The sequence below is a fragment of the Phoenix dactylifera genome, chromosome 1, assembly GCF_009389715.1.
Source record: "Phoenix dactylifera cultivar Barhee BC4 chromosome 1, palm_55x_up_171113_PBpolish2nd_filt_p, whole genome shotgun sequence".
NCBI classification, from domain to species: domain Eukaryota; kingdom Viridiplantae; phylum Streptophyta; class Magnoliopsida; order Arecales; family Arecaceae; genus Phoenix; species Phoenix dactylifera.
In genome coordinates, this window is record NC_052392.1 from 6,759,801 (window position 1) to 6,776,714 (window position 16,914).

Sequence of the window (16,914 nt, forward strand, 5' to 3'; positions counted from 1 at the left end):
GTGTCAAGAAATTATAAGGATCGTTGGGATCCTTTGGTCCATCAAATTTGTCCACTAATGAAATATTATTTGATTCATAAATTTTTTTTTATTATATAATAATCCTAATCATGATTGTTTTAATATAAAAAGATACATAACTAATCTTAATCCTCTCTCTGACATTTGAATTTGAGTCCGGGTTGCATTTTTCGTTTGTACGTAGGAATGATAGATCATCTATCACGAGGTCGATCATTAGTTCACACTCTGCACAGATCTTAAAGCACTTCAAATTTTATCTTGATTATTATGCGATTCATTGAAAATCTTACCTTGCGTCTAATTTCTGTCACATCTTGAATTATTATTGTTGTAGTTTGCTTTTTTATTTATTTAATAATATTTAAAATTATCGCAGCTTGAACTATTATTGTTCTTATATTTCAATATTTATTCAGAATCATAAGACTTATTTACTATTATTTTATCTAATCTATTTTTATTTTTTTTTTGTTAGTAAACGCCCATCCTGCATACCTGTTTGCTAGTTTATATATGAGTGCCAGAAGATAATTTTGTAGAATAAAAGAGAACAAAAGAAAATAACTACTAGATCTCATATGCAACACACACAAAAAAAAAAAAGCATTCACACCCTTTGGTAGGGGATCCTTGAGAAAAAGTGGAAGCTTTTTTTTTACCCCTAAATATTGTATCCCAGCCCCTGGCAGCATTGTTCCATGGTATCCATTTTGTCTCTTTTTTGTACAGGTAATACTGAACAAAAATTCAAATAAAAATGTTGTGCTCAAAACAAATCATAAAACTTTTCTCAGATTTCTCCCTTTGAAGTTTCTTTCCAAACATAATTTTTTATCGAAGAATCTGCCGCATTTTCTGGAAAGTTTTTTTTTTTTCCCAAACAGTTTCAATTAGGCACAATCATCACCTTGTAAGGGTGCTGTTCAAATAGAGCTGCTGCCTAATTGAAGTTCAATTTTCTCCAGAATGGTGATTAATACTCAGTTGCAGCAAAGAAGGGCATTTAGGAGGACTACCATGTTGTTTAATGCCTAGGTTGGGACCAGGAATCTTTTTAGCCAAGTTTCTTGCCATGTTAGCTTTTCCACTCTGATAGCTGCTTAGCCCACAAGGTGGAGGTGAAACAGGTGGTGACTTGCAGAACTGCAATTAACAATAGAAGCAAACTATAGGTGATTTCAGTAAAATAAGGTCCTTAAGAACGATTTTAACACATCAGATATTGCAAGACAATTTTGTCCAACAAATCCTTTGAGCCGGAGTCCAGTGAATAATGCACCTTTACATAAATGTGACGATACTTTGAAGATTATGAATGATATATAATGACCAATACATACAAAATGAGGAATTAAATAAAGTAGACATTCTTGTTATTTTTGTTACAAAGCACAATCATATGCAAAATCCATGATTTACCAAAATTCGTTTATTCACCTATCTCTTCTGATCTCAAAAGATGCCAAAATTTGTCACAATCAAGAATTCAGTTTTAAGTTTTTCCTTCTTAATCTCTCTCTTGGTCATGGCTGATGATAAAATGAAAGAAACGTAATATTCCTTAATGTTAATTGGAGAATTTGCTGTTTTGGCAGGCATATGTTTATTGGACTACTGGCAGCTTTACAGCATGCAATGAGATCATTAACAGCTTGATATTAACCCAACAGCAGCTAAGAACTACCGATCCTTATCTCTGAATATTAACCACTTCACGATCTCACTTACCACTATCTTGAGTAACAGAGACTGTCAGCTTATCATACCACTCTATCAGCAGAGTATCCTAAGCCAAAAAGCCTATCATTTCGGATGCAATTAGCAAGGCTGCTTTTCTCCTCAACTTTATTGGAATAAGAAAATGGCATGCTTTCTGTTGTTACTCTCAGTTTTCTGCACCCATGCTGAATTCTTTGCTCATGCTTTGCAGACTATGCAGTTTAAATACTACCATCTCCATGATCGAACCGAGAGTGTGATATAGATATCAGAGCAAGAGTTGCATCTTTACAATCCAAGACCGTCATGGCTCAAAGGTGGGGACTTGAGCTGAGGAACCCGAAGAAGCCTGATATAGAGTCCGCTGTATGATGCTCCTATATGGATCCTCCTCTCTCTTTCGCTTCAGATAAGAAAGTATATTCTCAATTTCTGATTTAATCTGCATATACATTATATTTGCTTTACTTCTGTCCTTTAGAATGTCCGTTCCTCGTGTTTCAAATGGTCTCCCAAATAGATAATAAAAACGCCCAGGTAATTTCGGGAGAAGTCCCGGAAGATAAAGCTGTTGCTCAGATACCTCCCCACTGGAATCAGACCTACAACCAAGGAATGCTCCTGTTTAGCATGCATTTAGCAATATGAGAAATCTCCATTGATAGTTATACAGCATGGAGATAAGAAAAGACTAACCATCTCAACTAAATAATTACGAACAACCGATACAGAATGGATACCTTAGAGTTACATCTTTATTGTTTTCTTCCATCCATTCTCGGATAAATGGAATGCTCTTTTGATCATTGTAATCGAGAACCAACTGTCGACATATTCACAAGCTATTAATCAACAAATAGAATTTAGAAGAACATGAATTATTCTACGGGAAAACAAAAAAGAGAGCCTTAGCCATGAAAAGCTGAAAATATTGACCACCTCAACTGTAAATAAATTATCTGCAAGTGATAAATTAGCAAGGTAACAGGAGCCAAAGATGCATCCTTAACATAACAGAAAAGAGAGCCCCCAAAGCTAACAAAACAATATTGATGAATGGTAAAGAATGATTGGCGAGGTTTGGGTTGACAAAGTTAGAGGGTCTGGATTACAGTACACTGCTAACTGATTGACTCTGCGCATTGAAATTCATCAATAACTAGTGTAAATAGATCACAAGATCATATGAGAACCATAATTGCATTAGAGAAAATCAGATAAAGGCTGGAAAGGTTTTTCTTTATCACCTAGAGAAAATTGAAATGATTAGTGTTTTGGTATCAAATCAACCTGAGATTATGACATAGCTGGCCAACAAGACAGTATGATAATGTTTATGGAATCCTCAAAACACTTGAATGACTCAAGAATGAAGATATAAGTCAACACAACCTCCCCCCCTGTTGATTCAAAATCTATCCATGGTAGGAGTAATAAGTGCCAGAAGTCGAGAACTATTCACAATGGTTCAACAACAAAAGGATAGTAGGATACTCATGAAATTCTTAACCAAAACACTCAACTGTTGCAGTGATGCTAGGCGTTACAACAATGCAATCCAACAGTTGGAATCTCCTTTGGTTAGGTCTGGGTGAATGGGAACTCTTATTAGGCCATGTATGGATATGTGCATGTGCATGTATGCATATGGGCATGTAAGTATGTAACATGTATGTGTTTATGAATTTATGTATGTATGTTTATAATTATATATCATTATAGCTACTAAATATGCTTCTTACTTCAGACAACTGGGGTAGAAAATGAATTCATGTTTTTTGTTTCTAAAAACAAGAGATGTGGTACTGACGTCAAATGCAGCCTAGATTCATATTAGCACAAAAAAATGGTTAAATTCACGACCCTTTCCTTTTGAGCTCATGGTTTCATTTGAACAACTCACTCATCCAGTGTGGTGTATTTTTTGAGTGCAGATATCATTTGACGGCATTCTGCTTTAATCAACTTATCTAAATTCATTATTGTTATCTTCTGTACATAAGCTTGAATAGCAAAAGTGCCTGATATTTGCATATCCAGGACATTGTATAGAGTAGAATGTATAGCATGTTAGATGAGTGTCTAAAGATCAATAGTTTGGCAATTAGTAATCTCACAGGAGGAAAAGGGTACTTATGATCTAACCAATTGTATTGTAAATCTAGGAAAATTTCCAGTTTGTTTTAAACCTAATTTTTCCTTGGGAGCAACTTTTACTAGATTACTGTTTGATAGGATCATAGCCTCATGCACTTGATATTGTCCCTTGACAACATTTATTACTGTATTTTTTAAGCAACTTACAGTAGTCCTTAATGGAGTAAACGAGTCAACAAAAAAGAAGTCATTTACATGGATATTGATATTTATATAGATCAAAATTGAAATTGACATCTTGTCACAATATCAAATTGAAACAATCATGAAGGATCTAAGTGCTGCCAGCACGGGGCATGCTGGTAAAATGGCCAGCAGAACACTTATAGTATCATCCTGACAGGTTTGAAGAATCATGGAACAGGGGCATACTGGTAATGTACCAGCACACTATGTATGACCCTGTAACTACTCATGGACCCATATGCCATGGTACATTCCTCAGTGTGCCTCAGTATAAGGCATACCAAGGGCTGTCAAACAAAGCAGCTTGAGGTCAGCTTGAGAAAAGCTTGAATCAAGCTCAGTTTGAAGCTAACCAAAGCTTGAACCAACAAAACAGGCTCGGAATTAATTTCAGGCCTAGTAGTCAGAAATCATTCCAGCTTAATTAGGCTTGGCTCAATAAGGTTAGAATATATTTATGCATTGTATTTTTATATTATACATTATATGTATATTATATATTATATAGACAGTGGATCATTGGATCCAGGTTATAATTAGTTCCTTTTATTTTTTGAATCAATTAAATGTTAAAACAGGCTTGAACCAAGTTAAAATCAAGCTTGAATCAATGTTTTATTCAAGTTTGAGCTGAACTTAATTTTAGGATTAATTATGCTCATGATTGGCTTGGTTCAAGTTATGTAAACAAATCAAGATTGATCTTAGAGTTCCATCTTGAAATTGATTTCAAACCGAGATTGATTAGGCCCAAGCTTGATCGAGCTTGGCTCTGTTACATCCCTAGGAATACCATACTGTGGTACAGCCAGTTCTTCAAACCTTGGCTGACACACAGCACATGTTGGGACGAAATGCTCATGCAAAGGCACTTAGTCAGCTCGACGATATACCAATCCAAGGTTGCATGCTGGTACTGGCCCAGCATGGCATGTACCAACCGGCACAAGCTGTCAATTGAATCCTTATTTTTTAGACAATAGTTTTCCAAAAATATGCATTATTTTAAAATTTGTTTAGTAGAATTCTACCAAACTAAATGAAATTTTTACCTCTGCTACATCATCTTCTCCAACAACCCCAAATGGTACAATCGTGACCCCAAATCGAGCAGCCATTCTCACAAATTCAGGCCGATCTGGCCAAAACAATTTATATTCTTCACCCTGCCGACCATTCATGCATCAAAATTGATTGTTAGAGAATTGAAGTGGCCTATAACAGTAGATATACATCACAACATGTACTAACCAGCATGATCCCCAAATGTATACTCATATATTAGTTGGTGCATTATGTTTAAGTCTTTGAGACATGGCAAATGGCCCTAGGCCCCAATTCAACTTTGCTAAATGGAAATTAAAATAAAATTTTGGAATCAACGCACTATTCCCATTAGGGCTTGGTCAAGCTTCATACATCGATTCCATGCACTTACTGGTTGAAGAATAAAAAGAATAGGCTAATATAGTTTTGCCTACTGCATGCAAAACATCATGACAAAATATCATGACTCAGTCTTCTATTTGGTCTGAATTCTCTGCATTTGCATATGTCAAACCATGATTATGCATTATTGCAAATAATCATTGAGACAATTCTAATTTTTGCATCTAATCATGAATTACTTAGTATTGCACCTCTACTGACCATCTGATCCGGACGCCCCTTAAATTTTTTCCAGACTTCTGAAATTTGTATATATACCCTATAAAAAGAGCCAATATGCTTGTAGACCTATAGAAAATGAACTGGGCACATATATCAAGATGTACAAAACTTACACATATACCGCTCTAAAGTACTTGCATGTATGCCACTCTAAAATCAGAAACTTGCATATATGCCCTTGTGGGCTGATTAAGTCTGCAAATGAAAAGTGACATTATCAAATTATTTTATTGTGTTACCTTGTAGATGTTTTTTAACATATACTCTGCAAATAGTGCTTAGTTGCTTAGTAATCCTTCTAATTCTGAGAAGTATGCATGTGCCACAGGCACAAAATTTCCTATATTTCCCTTAAGGTTTTCAAACAATATGCATATGGAAAAATAGTCAATGGACAAGTTATGTCGGCTCTTAATCTAGCTAAAATTAGACCGACAGAAGTGAATGCAGCACGAAACAAACAGCATAGGTAAAATTTTAGACATCAAGAGTGGCATATATGCACTATCAGTGTTTTTAAAGGGTAAATAAGTAAACAAGGGAATTTTAAAGGGCATATAGAAAATATCCCCAATTTTTTATCCTATAAGCCTATGTGTGGTCAATGTATTTGCAAGGCATCCATCCATCCATCTATCTATATCTATCTATAGCATGGTTATAGTTATGTACTGATACATAGCACAGTAAAGTTAGATGATCAAAGATATCTTTAATAATGAAGTGAAAAAAGCAATTTAGCACACCTTCCGATGTAGAGCCTCACGGGCACCTCCAGGATAAAGGAGCACAAATGATCCTCTTGAAAACAGCCTATACATGTTGATTGGAGCAACAGGTAATGCACCAAAGATATTAATCATATCAAAGTAGGAGAACTCCTGTCGTGAAGTTTCAAATTTCCTTGAAAACAATGTTGGGTGTCCCATGCCCCGAATTATAATATTCTTCTCTTTCAAGAATGCTCTGTAAAGTGGGCTAAGTTCAAACCCCATCAGCATGTGATCACCCACTAACAAGACAGGACCTTTGTCAGGAACCCCAGCAAGACCCTTCACTATCCTTCCATCTTTCAGAGTTGAAAACATGACTGAACTTGTTGCAAGGAGAAACCATCTGTAGTTATTCAGCATAAGATGAAACAGTATGAAAATGCTTTGCATGGTTGAGCATTGGTAACTATTCTAAGAACATGGAACATGTACCTATAATATTGTTCAATATGTTTTTTGTATTCACTGTGAGTAGGAGGAAGGTAATCTGTGACATAATCATGTTGTCTACAACGACGATAAATGCAGGTACCCTTGATTATACTCAACAAATTGATTCCATCTTCCTGCATCATCACAACAGATTCAAACATTGAGTGTTTCACTGTCAGCTAATGAAACTAAACTTTTTCTGTTTTTTCTTTGATTTAAAATTTGAGTGTTTCTAAAATAATAAATATGAAAGGAAGAAATTACTGAGAGGTATCATTCAGCCTACATCTCATACTAGAAATCTTTCTGCAAAATGAAGAATGAAAAATATGAAACTTTGTAATTTTTGACAAAGCTAATAAACTCATAAACTGGAGAAAACTTTCTTATTTCTATATTTCATGCACTCAGGTATTAACGAAAGAGTTAAATAAATATCACGTTCTAGCATGATAACTCTAAGCAAGAATCAACATAATTGACACCATCACTAATACTGGCAACTATTAATATATCAATTAAGGGCAACTCTACAATGAGTGATAAGGATTTAACTAGAAATGTTCGCTGACCAAAAGTAAGGTGTGACCATTGTCTTTGAAGTATCGAACTCTGCAATTTTTTAGTGAATTCCAAAGTCGATCTGCTTCTTCTCCACTTGGTAGCAAGTTGTCCTTTCCACTAAATCATGAGTATACAGTCAGATATGAACTCACAAGAAGAGATAAAATTTGAGTTATAAATCAAATCAGGTACTTGCATCTAAGCAGTTGGCAAAAAACCACATATACAATATCTAACTTGTCTTCATAAATTTGCTGGTTCCATATTATACTCGGATAAGTGTCAATGTTAAAGAAATTTCTCCTAACACATTGCTCAAATATTTCCGAAAATAAGTCCAAATATGACATCCTAGGCACATATAGGAGAACTTTATCAGATCAGATGGGTAAGGATGTTATTCATGTCATTGATGCTTGAACAAAGGAGTTAACAGGGACACACTGAAAGAAGATAAAAGCGGAAGAAAATCACAGAAAAAAGAAACCTGGCAAGCAGTAGAACTTCAGCTTCTACAGCATGTAGACGAGAATTGGCATAAGCGGAAGCTGACTTGAGAAGCTTAAGTTTCCACAAAAGAGTGTCCCTTGGTATAATATCTGCCAAATCCTGTTATCACACAAAAATTAAAAGAAACCACCGTATCTAAAACCTAACATAGAGTCCTACATTAATAGAGACATTTTTGAGGTCCACAATACCCATACATGACTTTTTTCCCTTTTCTTTATTTACAACCACAATTGGCTTTAAAAAAAAGAGAGAGAGAAAAAGCCTGATGTGAAGAAGATGCATAACATGCAAAATGCATCACTATATATGCTTCTTAAAGAGATGGAAAATGCACCCTCTGGTTTATTTTAATCAATGGCCTTCACAACTTTCAGAATGCATATCAAAAATCGATTTCGAGAAAGACAGCAAAAAACTAATTTGACAAAAAAGGACTTTATCAAGTTTTAAAATTTAAAATCACTTAAAGGAGATGATGATAAAGTTCACTATATCAAATTATGAACGAACATAAAAAATACGATACTATAGGATGACGGACTGGATAGATTTTCCTCTATTATACTCACTATGCAAGGTTTCATAAAGGTGTGTTCTTGATACTTGCATCATCCTAGTCACTAATTTAGTTCTACATTAACCAACACAAACTAATATCGTGCCAAGGATTTATTTTGTTATACATACCTTGGTGTTAATTTAGGGTTGATTACTCAATGTAGATCATAACTTAAAAATGGTTCTTATAGAAGAATTAACGCGAAAAAAATTATAAAGCATCATACCTTATGTTTACTTCAAGGTTACAAATATAAAAAGTTAAAAGGGACTCCATCCTAAGATACTCGCAATTGATCCTCTTCAAAATGACCAATGTTAAAGATTTTAAAATATAAAGGTTCTAATTTCAGGAATTCAGCATAAGAGGAATTCAAAAACATTAAGACCTTAAAACACAAATTGTCTAAAAACATTGATCCATGAAATTTATCTATCTGACCATTTGATGCAGGATTTATTTGGGTACAGTCTATGATATTAGAATTTAGAAAATCCAAGTATAATTTAAGGAATCTCAATTTATCTGATATATGGATCCCACTGAAACTAATAAAGATGATTTTCCTGGAGATCACTTGATAGTTGAGTAAGGCCTAGCAAACAGGCTATAATTGGTTTCTGGTGGCTGATTTTGTGATGGAGCAAGCTAAATCTCTGGTTTGCTGTAACTTCTAGAGCAGGTCTGACTAACTTACAGATAAATTTAAAAGGTTACAGAGCAGAAAAATATCTATATAGAAAAATGTATCCTAGAATCTATGCTTCTAGGCTTCTATAAGGCTTTAAGACAAAGTGTTTTGAAGAAAGAAGATGAAGAAATGGAAACTAACAAGAGATAAGTACAATGGAGTAATCATGATTGCGTAACATATTTAGGAATCTTCACATTTTTTTAAGGCACTCAACCTTGGGCATGGAGTCACTACCATGAATGAAGAAGAATTTATCTATTCAACTTATTGCATAATAATGATATGTAACATAAACTACAGAAAAACATAATGAAAAGATGTTCCAGCAGGACCTAGAGTTATCTTACTGAGAGTATAGGTAACAAAGAAGTAAGACGTTTTGACAATTCCTCGAATGTTTGTGGAAGAGGAAGGTCTTTTGAAACACTGGCCATTGCCATCTTCACAGGATCACCTATTGCCATGAGAGAAATAATCTAACAATGAGCACCATAAACTTTGCAGATTAAGAATAAAAATAATGAAACGGATGAGTACCCATGACAAAGCTAAGAAGGTAAGGAACAGTGATGTGGAGGTTGCTTGGTAGTGCCTCCAAGACAGGAAATAAAGGCTGCAATTGTGACTTGGCAAATGATGTTGCTGAAGAAAATGGCAAATACATCAGTAACCATCACTGAATAATTAATGCAGATAATGAAGGAGGATTTTCAAAATTATGGACAATAAAGTTAACAGGTTTTATGCATAGTTTTTACCAACCTGGATTGACTAATATCAGTACAATGTCAACAGTAGGGTTGCGAGCAGCAACAGCAAGTGCTAAGCATCCCCCGAAGGAATCTCCTACAAGGTATATTGGCTTATTTGTAGACATAGTATGCTCAGAATTCACCGACCGTTCCACGAATTTCACAAGTCCTTCGTGCAAAAAAATAAGAAAAAAATCAACTCACCGAAATTCAAAAAGAAAATTATTCTGTTCAACAACACACTCAAAATGGAAACTGCCTTTCAGTACTTATAAACATATAGAAAAGTAATAAATTGACAAAGTAGATGTATGATTACTTTGGCATGAAAAATGTAAACAAAAGTCTTGCTTAATTTTCTAATATTTGGACAATGATGGAATTCAATGCATACCAAAAAGAGGGTATCATTGAGAAGTTGGATAGTTTAATTCATGATGCTGCTAAAAGACTGTGCTAATGGATGGAATGGCCTAGACAATGTATGCCATAAAGCATGGTATGCGGACATACGTTTAGTCCCATATTGGCTATGCACTGAGCAAATCTTAGATACTTATATAGGATCAAGGAACCCATATAATACCTATCTGCTAGCTTTTTTGGGTAGATTCTAGGTTGTTACAAAAGAAATTAAAATGGTCTTGCTTTGTGACATGTGGACTAGGAGACACTGTAGCACAAGCCTATTTGAGCTGAACACAAGCCGATTATGATGTTTGTGAATGGATTTATGGTTGTAAGTGGATTTGAATAGATGAGGCCGCCAGGACTTAAATAGATGGAGTATGTAAGAACCCGTGCAGACATGTGTTTAGCCCTACATCGATTATGTATTGAAGGTAGATCTTGGAAATTTATTCAGGGCCAAGAAACCCAAATAATACCTTCCATCTAGCCTTTTTGGGCAAGATCCTAGGTTTTTACATCTATATATTTTAATTCTATCTTCTAGCTTTGACTATGAAGAATGACTATTTGAATCAAATCAGGTAAGGAAGCTCAAATATGGATCAATAAAGTTTAAGGAAAATTTGCTTAATAGTTTTACAAATTCTACTTGCATTTGTGAATGGGTTGTAATCATATGGTTTTAAATTTTAGGAAACACCTTTTCATAAAGAAGGTGCGAACTTCTTCAACATTAATCATGATAGAGATCTGAAATATCTAACATGCTCAAAAAGAAGAACTTATCTTTCTCTTATTCCATAAAATTTTTATCTTTAAAAAAAGAACCTTATAATATACAGAATCTTTAAGAAAGTCACAAAACTTTTACATAAAGAAGAAAAGCAAGTTTCTAAGGTACAAGACAATTTTCCTATTAAGTTTTTTAGAATACATTAGAATAGAAGAAAACAACGCAGAATTATGAATCACTTTCTAAAGTACAAGAAAATTTTCTTATTAAATTTTTTAGAGTACATGAGAACGGAAGAAAACAACATCGAATTCTGAATCAACTGATCATTTGAAAACCCTTGCTGGTCTTCCAAAAATAAATACATAGATATATTAAAAAAAGAAACCAAAACACCCCTACTGAGCTAATGTTGGATTAAGTATTCAAGAATAAATATTTTTTAAAATTACTTAAACCTTATAGTTCAAAGCTTTCCATGTTGGAATGCCTGATGTAACCAATGGGTACCGACAGTGCAAGTCTAAAGCCACTGTAGACGAAAGACTAAAGTAATAGAATTCATCAAGTGGGATACCTTTTATTAAATTTATAGTAATCATCAGTGTTTTGAGTTATCTTACTATTTTCTTACACGGACAAACGAAACTATTCTTTCAGTTAATTGCTTAATATAAAAAAGAAATAAATTTACAAATGAAAAGATCACTCACTTTAGCTCTCGCATTATGTGGTTGTTTCTTCTTCTTTAGTTAATTTTGTTATGTACCGCTCATAACAAGGACAGTGTAATTCTCATTGCAAATAAGCTATGTTGCTGTTAACATTATGTGTGATTAATATCACCAATTTGTGATATTTTTCGTTTTAGGAATTATAAATAGTTAAAAAGGATATATACATACAGCAAACATTAAGTTGCATCTCTGTCAATCTTGATGGCACTGATAATAACAACTAGAAAATTGATTATCTATTTTCTTTAAAAAAGATATATAAATTACAATTTGATGTGTAAGCAAATAATCAGCATAAGAAGAAAGTTCTTAAAAGAAAAAAAAAGAAACAGAGTTATATTGGTCCGATATGAAAACATTTAATAATAATTAATTATAGAAAGTCAAATAGTCAGGAAAAGAATTAAAGATGAAATGCTCGACTAGAACATTTCGGCATATGAAAAGAAGAGAGCAAAACCTTCAAATGGTGTTCGATCATTTACTGGAACGTGCAAGCACCAAACTTCAAAAACCCTACATCATCAGAAAAACAAGTAAGCCCATAAATATATACTACTATGTGTGAATTCATACGTATATGCATTAGGAAGCAGAAAGGAAAATGTGCTTCTTATCGTATAATCACTTTGTTTATTTTATGCCTCTTTCTCCTGTTTATAAAAACTTTACCTTTCTTATCTCATCTATATCTACTCCCAAGTCAGTTAATGAAGCATTGCACATATTTCTGACTAACAAAATGCTATATTAGATGAAATGGAGGTATGTAGAAAGAAGAACACCTGTGAATTAGTAGCCATATCTGAAGGAAAACATATAATACGATGTCGTGGGATATAGATTATCAAATATCAAGGCAACAATTAGTTGTGAAGCTACGATCACATTTATCGATCGAATTTTTTTCAAGAAATTTTCATCTCAATCAAATTAAATTTTGTTAAGGACTAATCTGTAATGCAGTTAATCTAAGATAGACGTTATTCCAATTAAATGTCAAGAATGTGTTTCTGCATGCTGACTTACATGAAGAAGTGTATTTGGATTTGCCTCCTAAGATCAACCCAAGGAATCTCTGGATGTTTGGTTTGGCAAATTTAGCCATCTATTCTTCAAACTTGGACATATAAGCAGCCAACTTGATCAATCTTTATTCCCCAGAAGAACCTCTCACTGACACGTTGTGCACTTATGCGTATTGCCTATTCAATGATATAGAATAATTATTTGATTGAGATTGATACTTTAAAGAAACTTATGCAGCAAAGATCTGAAATCAAGGATTTAGGGCAGCTTCATTTTATTCTTGGCATTGAAGTAGCATCATTCCAAGAAAGATGCACAATCAGCATGCAAGGGTGGGACTTATGCTGTAACACTTTCTGGAGACAAGCAATAGAATTCCCTGTAGAAACCAACTTGAGACTATGTGCCCATCAAGTAGAGCATTTATGGAACCTTAATAGTGATCCTACAAGGGGTCTGGTGTTTTCAACGAATCTGAATGAGGACCTATTGAAGTTTTTAAGATGCACTAAATCTAATTGCCCATCCAACAAACGATCTACCTCCGATTGCATCTGCATAAGGACAACTTGAAGTTTTAAGATGCACTAACTCAAATTGCCCATCTGACTAACAGTCTACCTCTGATTACATGCACTTCAACCATTGGATTTTTCTCTAGTGCAGAGACTGAGTTTAAATCTATGACTCCAACTACATGAGAGCTAACATGTTGAGCATGTTTTCTGTTCCATTACTGTCTGAGAACCAAGCTGCTATATATTGCCTAGAGATCTGTGTTTCATGAATGAAGCAAGTTTGTCGAGGTTTGACTGATATTTTATTGAAGAAGGTGGTTTAACCACAAGATCTCCACACTATTCGCTCGGTATGAGATCCGGTCGGCAGTTATGCTAAACATAGCTCTCTAATTTGACTGAGACCAATGCTCCATTTCGAGAGACTTGAAATATTTTAAAAAAGATTGCGAAGATTCTATAAAATGTGATGAAAGACTGTGGCAATACTAAATAATATTTCTGCACTACATGATAGCTATCATGGGTTGATTCATGCATAAATAGTTGATTGTAAATCAAGGTCTAGTTTAGAATTTTAATTGTGAATTAGGCACTAATATAGCATTCATGTAATCGGTCACCTATATGGGATAAAATTTTCCCTATGATTTTTCCTCAATTGTGGTTGGAAAGAACAACCTCTGCAAATAGAGGACTGCCAGGGTAGCAAATTAAACCAAACAGCGCTCTTTCTCCCATCTATTTTCCACCTTGAGAACTCCCTTTTTCTTCTGCTTCCTCTTTCTCTCTTTTCTTAATCTTTTCTTGTTTCTTCCTTTTATCTTTGTAAAACCTGTGCCACTGAAAATCTGGAAATCACTAATTGCTGTGATGAAACACATTGTCACTTTCAGGGTCCATATATTGACAGGTTTCAACTGGGAAAGTACAGATATTAGATATTCGTTAACAAGATACTGGTACATCTCTATATTAGTACTATTTGACCAATTAGGAATATCATTTGTGTCGTGGGATCAATGTAGCGGCTATTGCATAAGATGAAATTAAAATAAATGATCCTTGCCATTTCCAATATTGGAATATAGTACTAATTCAGGGTACATTACAAAAAAGTAAAATCCCCTAGACATATTGCATGAGTTGTTAATTCACTCCTAAATCCATAATGTCTTACACTGGTCATAATTATTTCTTGCAAAATATCAACAAGGAGTCAAAGTTATCAATTTAACTGTATGCATTCAGACATATCTATAACAGTGATTAATCTCTAGAAAACAAAATGCCTCAATTTAGAATTAGACATGATTTTTTCTCATTTTCTTTATGTGTGCAAGTAAACAATTACACGAGTTCTAAAAAATAGCTCGACAGACAACATACTTTCCAAGTGATTTTTGATGCCGAACGAGTCCCATTCCAGTGCCATCAATACCTGCAGACCATAAGACATCAAAATTTAGTTCGTGGATTCCCCCAAAAAATCCTAAGGTTGCAACTTTTTTGCCCCAACTTGCTCCGTGTTATCAAAAAAAAAACAAATCTCCTTAACAAAGGAGTAAACTTTATAACCTACCAGGTAAAAGAACAGCAAAGGAGAGTCCTTTATCGGCGGTCCACACTCGACAGGGCAGAACCAGCGAGGGGCCCCCCGTCGGGCTTGATGATCTCCTTCGCCATGTCGACGTAGTCCTTCACGCTCTTCGCCCCGAATCCATCATCATAGAGCACGCTCAATTCTCCAGCCTCGATTCCCGGCGCCTTCGCCTTCTTCCCGGCATGGGAATCCTCCAATTCCGGGCCGAGACCGATCAAGCTCCAAACTTGACGCATGCTTCACTTGGTTCTCGCTAACCGCGGCGAGCCGACACCTCTTCGGGAGTGAAACGGAGATGCTGGGTTTCGGAGGGGAAGGAAGGGAAGTTGCGCGGAAGACAGAAGCATGGCGAGAGGCCGAGAAGGAAATGGGAGGAAGGAGAACAGGGGAAGGTCGGCGAAGTGAGTAGATGGTGGGAAATGTTGGAGATATAAGTTTTGAATGATTGAGAGAGAGAAGAGAGAGAGAGAGAGAGAGAGAGAGAGGCCGCGGTGGGCGAAGGTGGGCCAAGAGAAGGGAGGCGAAATGCGACACGATTTGGGGAGAGCAGAGGGTGGGATGGCCATGGATGGCGGGAGAGAGAGAGAGAGGCCGCGGTGTGCGAAGGTGGGCCAAGGGAAGCGAAATGGGACAAGATTTGGCGAGAGCAGAGGGGAGAATTGGCCATGGAAATAAATGGAATGCGGAATTGCGAGTAATAAAACCACGTTACAACAGAGGAATAATTGCAGCCATACCTTCGAGGATAATTTTTGCAAACGAAGGTAACCTGATCGGCATCTTTTTTATTATTCACCATTTCTAAAATTAAAAAATAAAAATCAAGATAAAAAAATACTTTTAGTGTTATTATTATTATTATTTTAAAATTATATTATTTTTTAGGAAAATGGAAGTACAAAATCTTCTTTCCAATATTTCAAAAAATTCACCACCCCATCCACTATGACCATTGCTCTACATTACCATGATTGCCTTCAACATATTATTACCATCATTATTGTCTCCATAAATACTCAGTACCTTTGCCACTTTCATATTGGTGCTCCGCTACGCTCCGCTATCAGCACCGCTGCTACTATTACTACATTTTCACCATACTATTAGCATTGCCATCATTGACACCATCAAGATATCACCATCTTCGATTATTATTATCGTCACTTTTGCTAACATCGTATCTATATTTTAAAAATTATTAATTATATCAATATATTTATTTTAAATTTAGAAAAATCAAAAACATAATTTTTATTTTTTTATGCCAAATAGCATCTTAATTTTACTATTTGTTTTTGCACTGAAAATACAAATAGTATGATTGTTTTCTTGTGAAAATGAAGCACATTTTTATTTGCAGGGTTGAGCTGGAATTATAGGATTGAACCAAAGTGATGGGCTATTAATCACTAGTGATTCATCTTTGCAGAACGATCGATGGTTATCCATCGCAAAATGGTTGATGGTTTGATGGAGTTTTATCCGAATAGGTGAATCCTATTTAATTATCAACCATTCTAAAACTCAAAATCGATATACTATATTAGATCACTTTGATTCAATCTCAATTTCAAAGAATCCAACTGGATAAATACATTAACCTCCTTACTAGCCATAGTCATGCAACTATAATTAAATTCATACAAACTTATATAATACTACTTAATTAAGAATTTAAGTTTAGTTCTTTTACAAATTTGTTTATCAATTTTCACTACTGTGAAAAATCCATAATTGTCTTCCCAATGGATCGAAACTTCTGAAAAAAAATAATGCATTTTTATATATTTATTAATTAGACTTACCAATAACGGCAAAAATTAGATGATACACCTGCAT

At 34.7% G+C, this 16,914-nt stretch overlaps 1 protein-coding gene across 1 annotated transcript; it reads right to left on the reverse strand.

Moving 5' to 3' along the window:
• Positions 1-1,304: 1,304 nt before the first annotated feature.
• Positions 1,305-15,718, reverse strand: LOC103713990 (acyltransferase-like protein At1g54570, chloroplastic). The gene is given in 14 exon segments (XM_039125049.1): positions 1,305-2,345; positions 2,484-2,566; positions 5,139-5,252; positions 6,504-6,873; positions 6,963-7,096; positions 7,535-7,643; positions 8,014-8,135; positions 9,640-9,746; positions 9,830-9,934; positions 10,055-10,213; positions 12,386-12,441; positions 14,862-14,913; positions 15,051-15,125; positions 15,128-15,718. Coding segments are annotated over 14 exon segments (1,968 nt in total). The 5' UTR covers positions 15,312-15,718; the 3' UTR covers positions 1,305-2,047.
• Positions 15,719-16,914: the final 1,196 nt, after the last annotated feature.